The 20,696-nt window shown below is 41.8% G+C and overlaps 2 protein-coding genes across 4 annotated transcripts in view; one reads left to right on the forward strand and one right to left on the reverse strand.

The window, feature by feature from the left end:
* cacna1da (calcium channel, voltage-dependent, L type, alpha 1D subunit, a) overlaps positions 1–8,248 on the reverse strand; it is a 40,130-nt gene extending 31,882 nt beyond the window's left edge. For 2 of the 3 annotated variants that reach the window (XM_049733550.2, XM_049733551.2), the window contains exons 1-3: positions 7,994–8,247; positions 6,221–6,683; positions 5,575–5,680 (exon numbers count right to left, since the gene is read on the reverse strand). In XM_049733550.2, coding sequence (XP_049589507.1) covers positions 5,575–5,680; positions 6,221–6,549 — 435 coding nt within the window. In that variant the 5' untranslated portion in view covers positions 6,550–6,683; positions 7,994–8,247. Of the gene's footprint in view, positions 1–5,574; positions 5,681–6,220; positions 6,684–7,993 lie in introns of all 3 variants that reach the window. The other variant, XM_068652376.1, reaches the window with a different exon arrangement.
* Positions 8,249–11,362: 3,114 nt separating this feature from the next.
* On the forward strand, positions 11,363–20,494 carry LOC125977072 (transketolase). The gene is made up of 16 exons (XM_049733240.2): positions 11,363–11,485; positions 12,530–12,657; positions 13,239–13,416; positions 14,144–14,261; positions 14,345–14,458; positions 14,648–14,745; positions 15,755–15,946; positions 16,070–16,188; positions 16,259–16,455; positions 16,533–16,697; positions 17,256–17,412; positions 17,773–17,903; positions 17,982–18,065; positions 18,126–18,219; positions 18,324–18,446; positions 19,506–20,494. Exons 2-16 carry the CDS (start codon positions 12,633–12,635, stop codon positions 19,691–19,693), a joined length of 1,983 nt encoding a protein of 660 aa, XP_049589197.1. The 5' UTR covers positions 11,363–11,485; positions 12,530–12,632; the 3' UTR covers positions 19,694–20,494.
* The last annotated feature ends 202 nt before the right edge of the window (positions 20,495–20,696 follow it).

Consider the following 20,696-nt stretch of genomic DNA (forward strand, 5'->3'; position numbering starts at 1 on the left):
CTGCAAAGATTGGTAGAGAGACAGCACGGAAAAAAACAGGAAAAGAGAGAGGGAGAGAGAGGAAAGAGGCCTTTGGGGATGACCATAAATATCTCTGAGTCATCTTAGTTTATTTGCACTCTAGAAAGACACACTCTGATATGTTTGGCTTTTTTTGTTTTTACATGATCAGGTATTTGTGAGCTTCCTCGTTTGCTTTAGGTAAAATGTCTCGTGAAAAGTGTCTACTGTTTTGACCAGTGCATTAGACTGTGGTATGTTGCTCTACATACATTCCTGCTGCATAGGTACGGTATTCTGTCGTGCCCACGGGCACAACTCGCTCGCTTCACACAGCGCAGCCGACCATATGACAAAGGATGTTAATTGGCTGAGCCATGCATTCTGCTACATAACTACACATGTGACTAAGCCAGGCGGACAGCACTAATGCAAAGCTATTAAGCACGGGCACGTTCGTGTCCGCAGGGCCCGGAAAAAACAGTGATCGCCACTTTTTAAAAAGTCAATTGATATGTCAAAAATATTTTCCCTAAAATGAAATTAATGTAATTACCAAGTGTAGGAAAAATAAAGCCGATCGAGCCAAAAACATGTTTTCATTTTCACATATGTGTTTATCACTGTGTACAGTGGGACCCATATGCTTGTGAGTATACAGTATAAACGTGTGTGCGAGTGTTTGTGTGTGTGTGTGTGTGTGTGTGAACTGAAGTGAGAGCTGTGGAGGTGGGCAGGAGTCTGCCAAAGATGGTTTGAAGAGCAGGTCAACTCCAGTATACCCACACTATCTAGTGAACCTTTTTCCAAATACAAAGAAAGGATAAACACAAACATATTTTATTATGCTTCAGTGACATGTTCTAACCTAAACAAGGTCCTCATAGCAAAAGATACGAAAATAGCAAATTTGTGCACTCGCTCACTGATACTCGCCAGGATGTGTGTTTCGCTCTCATGTTTTGTTATTTTCAGTGGGTGACCATGCCCACACTGCACATCCAAACATTGGTTGGAATTTGTCGAGTTGTAACTGCCGAGTGAGTCAACACAACATTTGGTATATAGACATGCTTGAGATCCAACACGATATTATATCAGTATCGTCGATTAATCGACTACTACACGGCTTTAATCACATTATAGTAGACTAGACAAAACTCATTAATCATTCATTCTTTAATATTACCATTAAGAATGCTACTAAAGGATTTGCTGTGCATTTAATTAACATTTTATGACAGCAAGCCAGGAATGGATTATTTCAAACACTTCCTTGGGAATAATTATTCTCTGAAAAGTATTACGGAGGTTACCGGGAGTTGATCCTTAAAATATTCCAAATGCAAGACAGCCACGCCACTTTAGATGTGTGTTAAATAATTAAACACGCTGACATATTCTTTCTGCTCTGTCTGCTAAGCTAAAATGAGAGAATTCTTAAAAAAGTCTGCCAGTGCCTTTTAAGAGGGCCGCTTTGACGTAGTCTCTGCGCACGTTAGCACGGTTGCACTGACACTCAGCATCCGCACAAAAGCTGTGGAGCACCCCCCCCCCTTCCTCGCGGAAATTCGAGATAACTAGCGGGAACATTGCTAGTGAGAGCCATAAATGAGCAGCTACGTTAAGTGACTAAACATAGAGTTGAAGCATCATCTCTATGGGGAGTCTGCAGACGTTGCTGCTCGCACCAACCATTAAGCGAACAAGCCCTCCATCTGTCACCACACACAAATACACACACACACGTTTGTGTAACACGACGTCGCTCCAACACAACACCTTTCATGTGGTAACATGTCATCGGCTGCTCCAACAAGACCTTTGTGGAATGTTTTGAAGATAAAATACAATCACAAACAAAATGCATAATTTTAAATAATAAAATATATATGTAAAGCTTTGTCTGACTGATTTGTTTCTTTACTAATTTTGTACATGAGCATAAACAAGCCTCACTGAACAATGCTACACTGCAGGTTATTATCAAAAACATTTACTAGGAAACTGCTGGAATTGCAGATTCCACGAGCGACTTTGTTTTTCCAGCGACCTGAGTGCTTGGAATCACTCGTGAGAACTTTATTGTGTTGCGACTGATCATTTGTGACAAGAGCTTCAGTAATGTGGAGGATGCCTCTTGGTGTTTGGTTGTCATGTTGAGGCACACCGAGGCTTAGTTTTATAGTCCCTCATCGCCCCCATTTTTTTATAGAAACTGCAAATTAAATGTCTATCACTGTTTTTCGGGGAACTTTTAGGGTTTTATCTCTTTATCTCCCCCCCCAGTGCATTTCAATGGACGTTAATTGTACGTGGTTTTCGCAAGCTGGCCCGGTTGCCATCCTCGATGTAATTCACATTTCATTATGACATAAATAGTGACACTTTTATTTATGTCCTAATGATCTCTGGCCACAGGACTAATTTGTTATCACTCAGCTTGAAGGATGAGCCATTAACCTGAACACTGATTGCATAAAAATGCATTTATGACCAGGGGAGACTAGAATATTAACTAAAATGCAAACAAAGGAGCGTGCTGTACAGCTGTCATCGACAGTACGCCGAATGAGGACATCTCCGTCGCTCCGTGCTTTCGTCCTTTTTGTCCCCAGTAAAATAAATAGCTCTGCAGCTCGCCAGTTATGCAATAACAGTGATACGGGCAAAGACGACATGAAACCAGATGCAATGAGCTGGCTGCATGCCGCTGCCTCACAAAAGGATGAGACGCATGAATCATATTCGCCACGAAAAGGTCATTGTTTAGCTCGGCTACCTTTATCAAGAACTGCCCGCGGCGTAGACTCTCAGATAGATATGACCTTACACTAAAGGCGAGAAGGGTCGAAGACTATTTCTCTGCCCTCTTGAGAAGGTATGAAGTGGATGTGAAAGAGGGATTGTGTGTGAAATTTTAGGAGCAGCAAACACAGGAATGAAAAACATCGCCTGTCGTCTTCATACATGTGTATTTGTCCGTCAATCCTTAGGGCTTGTTACTCACGTGTGCAGTGCACTGGTGGTCGCGGGACCTCCATCATTTGCCCTGCGTTCTGCCAGAGGAGGAAGCTACTGTCTATTTATATAGAGCCGCTACATTTAACCAGGTCGGGCTAACAAGACTGACAGACTTAGCAGCAGCTGAAAAAATTCAAAAGTGAGCTCCACTGGTATGTCTTCATATTTCCATATATATCAATTTTATTCATATGATTGTTATTGCTAAAATCATGCAAAGAACAAAGAAGCATCTGAAAATGGACAATATCGCTAATTATAATTGACACATCCACAAGTCTATCATAATGAATAGTTACAGCACGCCACCTTTTGTCTCAGCCTGTCATGTAATGTGATCCTTGCCTTGCTCATCAAACCTCCCACCTGCTCCCTGCAGGTTTCATAGCATGGCTCGGTCCACCTGCAAGGCTACAGAGCAGAAGATCTAACCGAGTCTCCACCGCCGCCGCCGCCGCCGCACCTGCGCTCACTGTTCAACCTCTGCTGCATTATCCCCTCGTTTATTATGCGCATCGGTGTTGACACTGCAGAATTAAAATAAAGTCCTGTGCAAGCAAGCACTGTTAATACTGCTGAAATGGGCAAGTCACCACTTACAGTGTGTTTAAAAAGATGCAATATAACAACAACAGCAAGGGAAGCAAAACCAAATTGCAAGCGGCGAGGATTTGCAAAGGAGTGCAAAACTTACAATGAGTCTGCCGCTACTTGTGCAGAGGAAACAATGAAATAATTATTAATGTGAAACAACTAATCACACTTTATGACTGACTTACTTTCAATTTTTGCCATTAAGTTTGACGCCACTCAAAATAGTCACGTGGAAATACTTGGAGACCTTGGGAATTATTTGAACACGTGAAAGTCAACACATATGCACAAATTGACATATTAACATAATTTGTAATGAGGTAAAAATTGATTGGAAAAATAAAATCAAAGTGTTTTAATACGATTGCTTATTTTGTTTGCTCAAAGTATCTTATCTGGTTCTGACACATGGTGCGTTTGTCTCAGGGTGCAATATTTATCAGTATGACATTGCTGGCAGATGACATTCAGGCCTATCAGCTAATAAGATGTTCACAAGATGGGGAACATTTTACATGCGCGACATGTGGACTGACAATCGCCTAAGCTGTTCATTCACTTTGATCATTGGCATGTGATATTTAATAATATTATGATGGGGAAATATTGGTTGAAGACGGCAAAGTGACATCAACGACGGGAAGTTGAACGATATCAATGCAGAAAGTATTCCGGGCAGGATTAATTAATTTAATTAATTAATTTAGACTCTCTCCCATTATAGAAAATAAAATTTGATGGTAAAAAATTTATTGAATTTAATTTCCCCATAGTCAACCAATTTTATATTATTTTGATATTATTATATATCATATTATAAATTTATATTAATATTATTGATATATTATTATTGATATATTAATAAAACAAAACACAATTTATCCCCTCAGGCTAAAGCGTCCGTGTTTTTCCTTTCATATTTTTAAAAAGAGATGCATATATTATTTCAAATGTGTCAATAATTTTTTTTTGTAAATTTTTCAGAAAAGAGTCGACGCTACGTTCCGCTGTCACCTACAATGAGGCCATCTCCCGCAAACGTACGACCTGACTTCATACTGTACATCGCGCCGTATGCATAAGCTAATCTCCTTGATGGCCCACTTTCCACCACCATGTAAACAAACACCCTGAGGTCAACCAGTGGGAGGTCAAAAGCGGGAAAAGCAACACACCTCGCTTCTCCTAAGTACGCCAAAGCTATAGTCAATCTTTTCACAGCGGGTTGGGCTACATAAAAGACACAGGGACCCTCCTTTAGGTCTTAACAGCTGGCAGGTAACCTTCATTTCGCTCCCGCTCTCACTTAAACCTTTCAAGAACATTCCAAACGTCTGCAGACAGACCGTATAAGCTTCTTACGCATCACTGAACACTACAACTAAATTGCGCCGGTGTAAGGAACGCGTTGAGTGTTGCTTTGCCTTTTGAAGGACGCGCTCATGCTCGGCGGCTCGGTTTACCGCGCAACAACGGAAGCGTCACCCAAGAAAAATGAAATTGCTTGATGATGGAAATATAAACCATCATTTCTACCCTGTGTGTGCTGTTTCAAGGTTGTTATACGATTAGAAGTGGCATCAGCATGCTGCCAAAGTGTGAGTCACACGGCAGGGAGGTTGACCACCTCGTGTGAGACAAACACGTGTGTGTGTGTTTTTGTGTGTGTGAAGAGCCTGCCCGCACTTCTCCAAAGGTGAGCGTAGTGTGACAAAGTGCCATGAGTGAAGCTGAGTAAGCCGCTGCAAGCTAAACCAAGCTGGGTGACTGTCCTCTTTCTCACGCTTCAGCACTCGAAACTCTTGCATCACAACGTATACAATAACACAGCAAATGACAAGAGCAATTAGAGGAGAAACACTCTCCGGAACGAAAGATTTTCCACAACATCCTTAGTTCGTGTTCCGAACGTATATACAGGTGATTGAAATACCGTAATGAATACGGACTACTCACCAGGTCGTGGTTTGTGGAGTTGGAATCATCCTCGGGAAAAGGGACATAGACAGCTAAGGCCATACAGTTGGCAAATATAGCAATTAGTATAAAGATATCAAATGGCCTGGAAAAGGACGTTAAGGAAATGTGTATGGGATAATCTTGCAAGAAACAAAAAACATCATTAGCCAAATAGCATAACTGCCTGAGTTATTTTTAAATTAATGTCATAATGAAAATACTAATGTGATCTAAAAACGGTTTTGGTTACTTTATATCTGTCTAAATTCTCAGTTATCCAGGTCACGTTAATCAGCAAAGATTGAATGGAGGCAACCAAACTTTGTGGGTTTTTTTAAAAAATTTTTTTTAGATTTTTCTTATTTTAGGAAAACAAAGATTGAATGGAGGAAACTAAACTTTTTTTTTTTTTAGATTTTTCCTATTTTGGAAAAACATTTTAAAAAAATCTGATTTAGCCAACAATGCTATTAGATTAGCAATGTTCAGATATAACTATCACATGTATTTTGAAGTCCGAGTTCCCTAACCCACAGATTCAAATGAGTAATTTCTGCAGAGCCTCATAACAATCCTAATTAACATCAATTTTGAATGTTCAACATGCACCCGGTGCAATGTTTGGTCAGCTCGTAAAGGATACTTCCACTCCACCAGGCTGATGCAGGCCCTGCGTATGGGATTGTTGAGGTTGAGGCAGAACAGGGCCCTCGGTGGCCTGCTGTTGGCGTTGCTGCCCTGTTTCTTGCTTTTGGCATACTGCTGCCGCTTCTTCTGTGCCAACGCACCCACCGGGATGGTCGAGGTTGACGGGGCGGGCGGGGCAGGCGGGGCGGGCGGAGCGGCCGGCGCCGCGGGGGCAGGGACTGGGGTCGGAGCGGGTGCCGGAGCCAGGGCCGGGGCAGGTGTGGTGGTCGGAGGGGCTTCTGGGGCTGTTGGGGCTGGGTCCGGGGTAGGCCCGTTGGCGCTCATGGTGCGGGTGTGCCTCTGTCAGGGGCATCCAGTGGCATGGATCTGCCAGTGTGGACAGGGACGCTAGTTGGGGGCAGAATCAGCTGGCAAGTCACCAGGGGGAGTGACTCTGGTGCTGCTGGCATAGTTTGCCTCTGAAAAACAAAAGGGGGGATAATAATAATGCATTTGATTAACTAATTGAGGCTTAGATGTTGTCATACAGACTCTATCTGGGGAGAAAAATGTTTTAAAACTTGTCTTTCAGGTTGCCCAGGCTTCCTTCGACAGCTCCACTTTACTGAAGATGCAATATTGTCCTTCGATGTGAATGACAGTGTGAATAGTTGTTTGTTTACACAGTACAGTATGTCCAAGCAGTCCATGGTGTACCCATCTGACCCAAATGAGGACCAATAGTACAGAAAATGCATGGAGAGACCATTTCTGCTATTTTTATCTGCTCCATCGAGAGCACAGCCATAATTAGATTAAATCACAATTATTTGATACAGTGGTTCATTCAACCCTATAATGAGATGAAAGAAAGTATTACCACTCTAAAAACAGTTACTAAATGGACTTGAGAAAAATAAATGAAATCTTAGACTCATTGACCTTTTCAGGTTCAGTTTGAGAACCACTGAACTAATTCACATTAAGAAACAGATGGCGGAAACACGCACAACATCTCTTTATGCAAATAAAAAATAACATTGTGGCCCAGTCTAAATAGGAAAATAAACCAGTTGGTCTCCTCACAAGTCCTTGAACCGTAAGCAGGCCCCAGAGCGGACAGAGCAAGGAAAAGAAAAAGGTCACATTGCAGCAATGCTCTCCTTACTCCATACTCAATCTACATAGACCAGTTGAGCAATCACATGTGATGCACATTGCCATGTCAAATTACACAACTAACGGTGAGCATCACGGCATCACCCTTTGTGTTGCATTTGTTCATGCAACAAACATACAAAAAGAGGCTCTCACATAAAACATGACTGTCTGTACACTGCATCGATAGCGTCAGTTGTGCACGTTCGCATCTTTGAGCATAACAAGGTAGGACAAATCTTGCAACACACACACACGCACACACACGGTAGTAACCTCTATTAATGTCTCGCACAAACACACGCGCGCTTGAGATGATAATGTGGACTCCACATGACCACAGACAACCTGAGCGTGCGTGAAGATAAAGAGCAAAGGTATCGCGCCTGCATGACAACTAAAATGGATTTATTGATGATGACATGATGGTGAAGCTCATCCACAAACAATCGTCGAGAGGAAATTGGCTATCAATAAGATCTGTCTTCTTTACTGTGGTTTAAAAAAAAAGAGAGAGAGAGACAGCCAGCAAGCGCGCACACACGTCACCGTCCCCTACATGCATATGAAAGCAGAAAAGCGATGCTATGCTAAAGCCGCTACATTGTGACAAGACGAGAGCTCACCGGACCTTTTTGTTGTTGTTATTGTTGTTAAATGAGGAGACTTTAGCCGCTCGGCATCGTTGCTCCGACGCTTGGGCGTGCTGCTTGTGTCCTCTCAAAGGACGCTTTGAAATTCATCGGCTCCAATGGTAAGAAGCAGGACACACGAGAGGTACGATGTGGCTGAGCACTAATGAAGCTCTCCCATGGTGCTAGTGGAGAAATGCGGCCAACCAAACAGAGCATCCACGTCCACTGGCTGCTTGTGCTCGTCACAGGCGCTCGGTGCAATCACTTCCTCCTCCCCCTTTTCGTCCCACAACAGTTAAAACAACCAGAAACCCTGTCACTGACTCAATACATTAAATTCCTGGTCTCTGCATGCCAGAAGAACTATTAACTAGTTTCACAGGTTAAATATTTGATTTTTTTTTAAATTACAATTTCAGACGCTTGTTATATTGAAGTGTAATTCCAGTATCAACCACTAGATGGCAGCACACTTATTTAGTTTGCCGTGATGTGAAATTGAATGAATACATACTACAAGTCTGCAGCATTGCCAAATGCCTCTTTATATAAAAAATGCAGAGTATGGTCTCATGAACCCGCCAAGTTCATTTTTGCTTATAACGTACGTGAGAGCATTCTTCTTAAGAAAATATTAAACAGGAATTGGTGTTGTTAATCCTTCCCAACTTTTAAGTTTTTCCATGATAGCAGCACGACATGCATCTTGGGATATTTTGCTTGCCAAGCTTTCTTGATTATTAATGTATATTGTAAGGTGATTAATTGAGTTTGTCCTTCTTAACGAGGATACGTGCAATGGAAACCTGATAGAAATTGTACACAGTGATCAGCATGGGAAAAAAAACCAAAAGACCTAATAAAACTGTGATACACAAAATGGCAAAAATGGTGATCAATTGTCATATCAAAATAAAGAGATTGTCACAACTGACAGTAAAATGTATTGGAAGCAGGGTGAGCACATATTTTAACGATGAACCTACCTGGCAAAGTGAAGTGGTTGAAGACAGTTCAACTCTTTGTCCAGGCTGACAACACAAAGCACAAAATGCACATCCTCTTCCTTTCAAGGCTAGCGAGGGACTCTAAGAGAGAATAGAATAACCACTACTCGACAGTCGCTAGACAATACCGAGCTATCAGCTTACCTGTCTGTTCAGGGTAACGGTTTCTTCTTCTAGAACCTTCCTGAATTATTTACCCGTGTGTGCAATGTGGTTTTGTGTTGATCGTATTTGCGCTCTTTTTAGAAACAAGCTCATGTGAAATTCATGATTACGCTACATTATTATGTCGCTCCCTTGAATTACACACTAAAAACATATTTGTGCTTGTAGCCTTGTTTCCCTCTTTGTTGATGACTTCAACACCAGTAAGAATGATGAAAATTGAGCAAAATCTTAAAACAATCTGAGAAGGCGTTCAACTCTGCACCTCCCTTCCTCTGCAAAGTCCATCTGTAGTCCTGAGGATTATAGCGCAATGCAGTTATTTCCACTTAAAAGGGAGTAAAAACACAGACAGAGGGTGCAGTGGGCCCCAGGGACTGAGGATGCCATTTGGCTCAGTGCGGCAACGGTGCCCTATACACCTCATTTCATATGCCTCTCTAGCAAAATATATTTACATACACTACATGCAAATGAATATAGAAGTGGTACTCAAAACATACTAGACATTACCAACCTTTATTGAGCCTAAAGTGCATATTCATTTTTATCACAGTACAAGCCTCACAGCACTCCACCAAGTAAAAATCTCAAAAGTATAGCATATATTACAAAATAATATTGGTGACTTGTGAAATGTGGGCTTGTTTAGTTGAGCACAAAGTTGACATGCATGACTTATTCTGTTGAGGCTGGCAACTGGTGGGTCACATTAGTGCTGCCATCTAATGGAAAAATATTGAATTGTTTTCCACCTCTCACTCTACATCGTCATTTCTTGGCTATTTAGGTATTTGGGAGTCACTGCACTATTTCTCTGGGTGTGTTTGGTGATCATATAAAAGGATTTGTAGTCTGATTTGTTGAGTTTACACTGAACAGATGTTCTCTACGATGCTCCATTACTCCCCAAATGCACTTGATCTTTCCACAATATTAAATCCATATGAGGCTGCACACACTTTTTGATATTGTTCCCAAAATGTCTCAAAACCCTGCGCACCATACTGCTAATAATGCTCCTTTAAAAATCGCAAAACCCGGTGTGACTGCCATGTATATAAAAGCTGGCTATATTGCAGCACATTCCAGCGCACTGAAGCGACAATCGGTGATTATTGCATGTGCACGTGCATGTGTGGAATTCGAGTGAGTGTGTTGGTGGAGCAGCTTGAAGGAGAGCACTAGTGATGGAGCCCGAAAGCCCCGCAGCGGCAGCTGTTCTCCCAGCGCAACGTCAACTTCACTGCTGAGCTCAGAAGAGCACACGCTCGGCCATCATCACTGTGCACATACGTTCCTCTCCCTCAAATTTTCTCTCCATTTGTATTTCTTTGTCTTGAAACACATTAACTTTAAATAATTACCCCCCACAGACCTCTTCACACCTTCCTTCTCATGTTTGCCCTCATCTTAACGAAGACCGCAATTATCCAATTTATCAGTGAATGGCTAAATCATAGAGAGCTCAGATGATTATTCCATCCTGTCCCCCGTTGCACCATCAGGAGGACCTCAAAGTGACAGACATCTCTCCGATTGAAGGGCAAGCGCTATGTCATCGTGGTGACTACACCGCGATTAAAGGGAAATGGAGTGATAAGAGCACGTGTCGCAGGCTCGGGCCTGAAGGAGTAACTGGCATTAAAAAAAAAAAAAAAAAAAAAAAAACCATCCACGTGTGTGTGTGATTTTATCAGTTAGGGCTCGCGAGGCCTTCTCTGAGGCCTAAACATTTTAATAGCACTGACCTACATTTACAAACAGAATTCTAATAGTTGTTGGATGAAATTGTACTTATTTAATCCCAATAGTCTCTTGATTTCCTTCTTTTGGCTGGCCACAATTTATCATCTTGTGCACACGTTCTATGTACCCCCTGACCTTGAGCACCTTTACCTGACCTTGAGCCCCTCTGCATGATATGCACGAGTTGTATGTGGACACAGGCACCTGTAAGAGTTTCTTTTTAATCTTGGTAGTTTATCAGAGCTATATTAAGCCATTGTTTCAAAAGTGGCTGCTCTGCTCCTCTTTTTCTGCCAGAGATTTAAAAATAGAAACGCTCATACTCTCTGGATGTACGTGCCCTCCAGGAAGTGTGCAGCTGCAGGGCTCTACGATTGGTTACTATCCATCACGTGGCTTCACCTTCATATCCTCCTATTGGCTGGCACCTGTGGGCAACTGTGAGCCAAAGCTTTTATGACAGCAGCCAGGAGCCCAGAGGAGTTGCTGGAAACTGGGAGAAGAAAGGACACGGTCGGTGGGCGAGCGGGCTGGAGAGATGACATAGCCTCGACATCGAGCTCGGAGGTGGCTGCTTCGTGATGCGACCTCTCTCGATACTTCAGCCGCCCGCAACAATGATAATATGGCTGAGGAGAATGAGCCAAGGACAGGAGAGGGTTCGATTTAAAACACGTCGCACATACCTTCAAATAATCACATTCAATTTGTCAAACTGCTATCCAACAAACCCACTGTCTAAAATATGTATTTTTAACATATAGCAATCAAATGAAAAATAATACACATACATTATTGTATAATAAGGAATACATCTGATGAAAACGTTTGACATTGAAATATTTGTCAATTGTCAACGACCGCGATGTGCAATGATAGCCCTTGTGTAAAAAAAAAAAAAAAAAAAAATCATTAGGGAACAGTGCCACTTGGTGTTGAAATTGTAGAACACATACAGTTCATTTTATATCAGAAAAACGTCTCCAAAAATATGGATCCCGTACTGAAATAAGTATAATATTTTTCATTTTACCCACACACTGTCAGTGCAAAATCTAGGCTTGTTTAATTGGACTCAAAGTTAATATAATCGCCAGAAATAATGCCTGCAATGAATAATAACAATTGGAGGCAGCACAGGTTTATCATGATAATATTCTTCCATATAGGTGACAATAATATTTATTGTGACAAAGTAAAAGTAAAGGGAGATTAAAATATTTCCTTTGGCACCCTGCACTAGCGGAGCTGGGGTGGCTGCAGGGGCACTCACACAAATTATTATTTATATGTAATTATTTAGTCCATTCCTTCTTGCTTGTATAGCAGCTAAAAAAACAGAGGTCCTGTGCACGATCAAGGTTTATCCTCTTGATGGCAGGCCAGCACAGTTAATCTGGCGTGGACGTGCGTTACATGCAAAGATTGCACGACAACCATGCATCAGTGCTCTTGCGCACATGCCTAGGGATTAGAATGTGGCTTAAGCATTTGTATTTGTCTCTCACGCGACAAAAGACAAAGCAGTTGTCGTTCTTGTAAAGTTGTTTTAGCGCGTTTTGCATATAGCGAGTTGTTCAAACGAAAATGTTTCCTATTTTTACGCTTCAGGTGTCTACTCATGGTCCTGAATGGGTGGCTGCAAAGGAACATGTGAGGAAAGAACACCGTGTTCTCATCACTTCTCATCAGTTCAGCATCATTGAGCATCATCATGTTGGGCGGAGGAGAACATAAGGGTGAGAAAGAGAATGGAACTGAGTGACAACGATCTTCAGAACTTTAAATCAGGAATCTTCCCCTTTTTGAGGAGCCCACTACTACTACAAATGTGTCCACCGTAATCTCTAAACACTCACTTTCAACATTCTTCTTGAGTTTCAATTATTGTAAAACGTGTAACTATTGAGGATATTATAACTAGAATAAAAGCAGCATTTGGCTGGGATTAAATAACAAAAGACGATAAGCCACCACATTTGAATTATGCGATTTGACAGAAAAGCCAAAGTGAATTAGGATCTAAATGTTCAGCCCCTCCTCCTCCCTGCTTATATGTACACACACACACGCACTGCAGTGACACACCTCTGTCACCCTTTCCCTGCCCATCCAATGAAAAGCCTGCAATGCAATTTTAGCAGTGTACGTCACTCTGTTGCCACTCCTCTGTGCGTGCGTACATGTGTGTGTGATTTTTGCTCGTGTGTATTTAGTGTGTTCTTGCACATCTATGCATCTGCATACCCGATAGGATCAATCCGGACTCTGCTTCATTGTCTTTCTGTCTATCCCCCAACGCCATCTTTTGTGCACTCAGGTTCGGTCACCCTTGCCCGTCCTCACACGTTTACAAACGAAGGATTTTTTGGAGCTCAACATTTTGCCTTCATGGAGGATTACCACAAACCTGACCAACAGACAGTGCAGGCGTTGAGGAACATCGCCAATCGCCTAAGGATCAACTCCATCAAGGCGACTACCGCGGCAGGCACAGGGTGAGTGGACTGTCACATAGGGATGTATCAAAACAGGTGCTCCAATGTAAAAAAAAAAAACGCAAACTTGATATTCCTCCACAGAAAAGTCATTCTCATGTGTGTATACGTATTCTGTGCGCACCAAAGGAAATTTGAAGCGAAGGGCCTTATAAAGGCTTTTGTTCTGCTCCTCTTGATATTTTCCAACCCCAAATGTTCTCGTGTATGCTATCATCAAATTAAAAAACAAAAATTACACATCGTAGCTTCTGCAACAGCCTAATCCTGCTTTATTGCATATTTTACATGATTTAAAAACACCATACCAACAAAATATTTATTATACATTTGGTTTCACGTTTAGATTAATTATTATTAATGATCAAAATGTATTATTTTACTTTTGATTGCAAAAGACAACGGCAAACCCCTAACAAAGAAATAGAAAGCTGTTTTACTTGACCATATTTTGCCTTCCTGCTATTTTCAGTTTCTACATTTCTGCTATCATGTTATTACGCTCGCAATGAAATACTCAAAAGGGGATTTTTTTTTTTTTTTTTTTTTTTACACATACTTATTTTATGCATGAAAATACAATGCCAGACATACGATATAGTACACTCGGCAAAATCTCATTTCCTTCTTTTCATGGAGAGATTTGTGGCAAGTCCATCGCGTGCTTGTGCAAATGTGACAGCTGGATAAAATCACCCTCTCCCCTCCTCTACCCCCCCTCCCCCAGACATCCTACATCATGCTGCAATGTGGCCGAAATCATGTCTGTGCTCTACTTCCACACCATGAAGTACCGCCCCGACGACCCACGAAACTTCCACAGCGATCGCTTCCTCATGTCCAAGGTGCAGTCCCATAGCTCCTAAGGATCAAATATATATTTACAAATAAGATGCAGTGCTGATTTCCTACATTTCCACTATGCTAGGCTCAATCTGCACCAGCCTTGTACTCCATGTGGGTTGAAACAGGCTTCCTAAAGGAGAGTGAGTTGCTGAGTATGTGCCAAGTTGACTCTTCACTGGAGGGCCACCTCATCCCAGTAAGGAGACACCAGATGCCAACTAGCCCAATATGTAGTCTATATAAAATCTACACACCCCTGTTCAAATGTTTTTTTTTGTGATATAAAAAAAAAAAAGATAAGGATAAAAATTTTCAAGGGTGTGCATACTTATGCAACCACATCATTTCAGCTGTTTATTAATGTTTTTTTTCCCCCCCATTTCAGAAGCAGCAATTTGTGGACGTAACCACCGGCTATTTGGGACAGGGACTCGGTGTGGCCTGCGGAATGGCGTACACTGGGAAATACTTTGACAAAGCCAGGTAAGCCCTCACAAGCGTAAACAGCTCTAGTCACAAAAGGTCCAAATCTACAGATTCAGATTAGTTCCAAAGTGTACACACCAGTTCAACGCTTTAATGAGATCTGTATTGTAGCTTCTTTGGAGCAATTTTAGGATTGCCCACTCAATGGTTGTGTGTCGGGTTGCTCCACGCTCTGTTGTCCTGATTTTTCTGCTCTAATAATCACAAGCCCAGCAGTCGTATTTCACGTCTTTTCCTTGCAGATTTCCTCCCTATAAAGATCATAATATTGTGCTTTCAACCATGGATTTTTTTTTTCTTTTTTAAGTTGATTGTTCTAATTTATTGTCGCAAACCAATTCCAAGTCATTAATCATTTTTCTTTTGTAACTCCGTGCTAGCTGGTAATATTTGAGAAAAATGGAATGCAAGTTGGCGGTGCAGGTGTGAAATTCAAAAGCCACACCTGTTAGAGATTTGCTCACTCCAACTTATTTTGCAAGAACGAAACAGGAGACAAGGAAGTTCTTTTAGACACCTGCAGGTGGAGAGTCCATTCGTCGCTGTCTGAACAGCGATTATCGAATGAAGTCTGAACTCTCCTTCCTGCAAGGGCATATTTATTAGGAGGAACAGAGTGGGGGTGAGAGTGGGGGTCAGAGTAGACAAATGGCCGAAGCCCCTGGCTGATCAAAGCACAGCAGGGGGTCCTTCACGATGTTGTGTGAACTAAACAACTTTGATTGCTTCCTCTGCAGCTAGTCACTTTGTTCTACTACTTTTGTTAAGACAGGACAGGCGAGTTTAAGTATTACAGGTTACATTCCAACATAATCATAGGATCAAGATAACCTGGAAAACCCTAACAACACCTATAGAAAGCCTCAGGAAGATTCTTTCATTCCATGCTTAGCAAGTGAGCTGTCGAATCAGGAATCAATCTAACTGGAAAAGTGTCAGATAGCATTTTCATGCTTGGCGCACACAAGCGCATGCACGCTAATGGCGCAACTCATTTCTGCTGCAGCTACCGTGTTTACTGCCTGTTGGGGGATGGTGAAATGTCAGAAGGCTCCGTATGGGAAGCCATGTCGTTCGCTTCCTACTACCAGCTCGACAACCTAGTGGCCATCATGGACATCAACCGTCTGAGCCAAAGTGACTCTGCGCCTCTGCAGCATCATGCAGAGAAATACCAGAGACGCTGCGAAGCGTTCGGGTAACACAAACCTGCTCATCCATGCGTTTGATGCGCTGTAAAGCATACGTGAAATATTTTCGGCTTTAGAAAATATCTGCGTTCTACTGAGTCTCATTGTAGTTCTTTTGTGTCTATCTTCAGCTGGCATGCCATCATTGTGGATGGACACAGTGTGGAGGAGCTGTGTAAGGCTCTGAGCCAGCCACGCCATCAACCCACAGCTATCATTGCCAAAACCATCAAGGGCAAAGGCATTCCAGGTAATGATCACTCACTGAAAAATATAAATAAAAATGTTCGGTAACATCTAACGTAATGATGTCTTTGAAGCCGCAGAAGATAAGATGGGATGGCACTCCAAAACTCTGCCCAAAGACATGGCCGAGATGGTCATGAAGGATCTGCAGAGTCGGATCATGAGCACCAGCAAGCACCTGTACCCTCCCGCTCCGATCGAAGACTCCCCTCCTGTGAGCCTGAGGAACATCCGTATGGCCAGCGCACCCGCTTACAAGCCTGGAGAAAAGGTTGTCCACCTGTGCTAAGTATTTCACGCAACATCCCCAGTTAGCAACCATAATAGCGCCATGCTTTGTTGTCACAGATTTCCACACGCAAGGCCTATGGGATGGCCATCACTAAGTTAGCTCGCTACAACGACCGTGTCGTGGCTCTTGACGGAGACACGAAGAACCTCACTTACTCGGAGATCTTCAAGAATGAGCATCCTAATCGCTTTGTGGAATGCTACATTGCCCAGCAGAATATGGTAGGATATCTCAGGAACCTCCACTTTGGACTGGCTTGGCGAAATTATGTTGCCTCATAATTTTTCACTTCTCTTTTGTGAATGAATAGCTTTTTGTCTCTGAGTATACGTTTGACAGCTGGTCATATGTGATATTAAATTATATATGAGTTGCCGGCCTATTATGTAAGGATGGGTAAAGACGTGACCCGTTTTTTATTTATTATGATGGTCACAGTCTACACCACTGATCAGATTCTTCCTCTCCGTGTGTCATGATATATTTATTAATATCATGATGAGATTTTTGATTTAGGAAGAACAGTTATTTAAACGGCACTGCTGTTGTGTCTCCAACTACGGACGACTCCAATCTAGGTCACGGGTTTGTGTGACGGTAAACAGTCACGGCAAGTGAAATATTAATTAGTAGAGAGGGTGGAGCCATCTGGCTGATGGAAAGTTGAAAGGGCAGATCCAGTAAAATGCATATAATGATAGTTTGGTGATTCATTCAACTCCTAATCTAAAAATCTGAAATCCTATCTTTTTTAAGAAACATTTTTTGTTTGTTTCCAGGTCAATGTTGCCATGGGATGTACCGCTCGTGAGAGGAACGTTGTGTTTGCCAGCACCCTGGCATCCTTTTTCACACGTGCCTACGACCAGCTCCGCATGGCAGCCATTTTAGATAGCAACGTCAATCTATGTGGCTCCCACTGCGGCCTGTCCACTGGTTAGTAAGAACTAAAAAAATAAATAAAATAAATAACCCTCACGAACCTTTTATTTCCCTCGCACCGAGCACCCCGCTCCTATTTTTATGTGCTGTCGTTGTCTCCTTCGTCTAATCCTATCTTTTCCTCACCAATGCCCTACTCGCCCTCACTCCTCCCCTCTTCCTTCCTTCCTTCCCGTCTGCCCTGGAAGCCTTCTGCAAGGAACCATGCTTTCCTCTTTTAGCGCAGGTACACCTCATGCATGTCATGTTTGATATGCCTCCTGCATGCATCTTCTCACCCGCCCAGATTATGAGGCGTAAGGATCGTCTTCTGTATTCAAACGAATATTACAGAGCTAAATGTGTTTAATACAGGAGAGGAGGGGCCCTCCTTGATGGGATTGGAGGACATGGCCATGTTCAGGGCCCTCCCGAGAACAACTATCTTTTACCCTTGTGATGGAGTGTCTACAGAGAAGGCTGTGGAACTGGCCGCATCCACAAAGGTAAAACGGGTGTGCTTCATAGGAAAATAATAATAATAATAATTTATTGGCCTGTCTTTCTTATTTTGCTTCCCAAAGGGTGTTTGCTATATCCGAACTAGCCGTCAAGACAATGCCATCATTTACAACAGCAATGAAGATTTCCATGTTGGACAGGCTAAGGTAGGAATTTCTCCGATGCGCCTGTTTGATGGGTTTACTGGAAAATAATCTTTTTGCCAGGTGGTCTACCAGAGCAAAGAGGATCAGGTGACTGTAGTGGCTGCTGGAGTGACTCTGCATGAGGCTCTGGCAGCAGCTGAACACCTCAAGAAAGGTATTTCAGTCAATACAAGATTCATTGTCATCTCTAACCTTTTATATTTAAGAATGTGGAACTCAATTTTAAAAAATCCTGCTTCTCCAACTGTGATGTTGCAGAGAGGATATACGTGCGGGTGATTGACGCGTTCACAATCAAACCACTTGACGCCAAGACCATCATTGACCACACGCGTGCCACCAGAGGAAGAATCCTTACTGTAGAGGACCATTACTATGAAGGTATGTGATGTTTCTTAGCTTTTGCATATTTCATGATAGGGTGCCAAGCTTTCAGCAAAAAGGAATCTTGGCCTGGTTGCCTCTGTGCAGCTGGGGCACTTTTGCTTTGCATGTGTGTGGCGGTGGCATGATCCCATTGGCTTGGAGAAAAAGATCACAATGCGGTGGAGTTCGCTTATTGGCCGGCGGTAGTGCGCCCTCGTTTCAGGCGAGTTATCATGGCGCTTTTGCCAAACGTGGAAGTCAACTCGGCAGTGAGTGCGCTGTCACATTGCCTTAGCTGAGCATGTACGTGTCCTTGGGGTACTTTGTGACCTAGATTGCACAGGCAGGCATACCCTCTGTCCGCCGAGGCAGTGGGGATGGGTGACTTGACTGGACAATACATACCAGCTCTTCTATTCATTTGACATGCATAAATCATGCAAAACATTTTTTCATATTTACAATATATTACTAAACTATTCTTTTAGAGAAAAATATGCAAAAAGTTATTTATTCTTTTTAAAATGAACGCATTTAGGGAGGAAAATCCCTAATTCCTACAACAAAAATATTTGTTTTAATAATCAAACAGTTGATGCTCATTTGTCAGTTTTATAATATTAATTATAACTCATGAACCAAGCGAATAAAATAAAACATGAATAAAATAACTGTTAAATTTAAAAAATAAAAAAATGAATAAATAAATAAAACAAACAATAAATAATAATAATAATAATAACATTTTAAAGAAACAAATAAATAAATAAATAAATAAATAAATAAATAAATAAATAAATAAATAAATTAAAATAACTGTTAAATTTAAATGTTTTTATTTCACTCATTTTTTAAAATGTATTAGTTACAATAGATCAATATACTTTTTTAAATTAGATTAATACGTCATAAAATGAATAAATCTATTTCATGACATCTTCTTAACAAGCACAAATGCTGGCCATATCAGCCCCCGTGGGCTATACTTTACCTCCTCTCTTTTCTAGAGTGACAACATGACTTGACCTGACATTTCTTTCATGTGCTATCTTATTGTATCTTTTTGTCTAACAGGTGGCCTGGGGGAGGCCGTGTGCTCGGCGGTTGTAAACGAGACTGGCTTCAATCTGCATCGTCTGGCCGTGTCTCACGTACCGCATAGCGGCAAACCGCAAGACCTCCTCAAAATCTACGGCATCGACCGTGACGCCATCGCCCAGGCCATACGCAAGATGCTCAGCACCTCCACCAACGCCAAGTAAATCTCAATCCCCCCCCCTGCCCAAACTTATTTCTCACCAAATCTATCAACAATCGAGTCACACTACACCCAGTTCTCTCCTTTTCTTCACTGTGAATCCCCTGTGAGTGTTTCAAGTATTGTGATTTTGTGATATTTCAAGGTAGAATTACACTTTTGCTTATCTTTTACACACTAAACACCAATACACACACGCACACGCTCATGCGCTACATATCCCATCTTATCCAAATGTGGCCAATCAACAACACACACTTTTTACATGTTCAACGGGAGTATTATGTAATGGTTCCATGTGTTTTTGCAATGCTTTTTTCAGTCACGTCATTAAGATGGCAATGTTTTTTATATATTATTCAAAATGTAGCTCTTGAAATCGGGTGGGTGGTTAGTATTAAAGTAGTTGTCGTGACGACCGTGTCAGAAAGAAACAAGATGAGTTGTTGTGTGTAGAAGTTAGTGGAGAAAAAAAATTAAAAAACAAATGTAGATTGGTTAAACGTTGCACAAAAAACACAGGTCAAGACCAATTCAAATGTTGAATTGTTTATTCCTCATTATTGTTGTTGATGTCATCTACCATACGCACCACACATCAAGCATACACTTGGACCACACCACCAGACCAGTATACGTTATGATGTGACCATTGACATGTTTTATATGCGGCGGCTTGGTTCCTCTCATGCAGTGATGCAGAAATTTGATTGTGACTGTGCAGGTCTGATTTGTGAACCTAAGAACTGTTACTTGAAGTTTTGTAAGAACCATTCTTTCATGGAATAAAGCCCTCTACATTTGAGTCTTGGAGTATGGATATTTGTTTTACTTTTTGTACCCACTGCCGAGAATATTTTTTGCATGTAAAAGCTGCAAAGGTTTTATTGAAGCCATTGGATAGTTCTTGGTTGTTTCTCCTTTCTTCCACTGAAAGTTTTTAGTTCTCCTATTTATGTCAGTCTCAGTCAATAAAGAGTAATTGCAAAGTCGATTGCATGATATTT

This window comes from Syngnathus scovelli, chromosome 11 (assembly GCF_024217435.2).
Source record: "Syngnathus scovelli strain Florida chromosome 11, RoL_Ssco_1.2, whole genome shotgun sequence".
Classification (NCBI taxonomy): domain Eukaryota; kingdom Metazoa; phylum Chordata; class Actinopteri; order Syngnathiformes; family Syngnathidae; genus Syngnathus; species Syngnathus scovelli.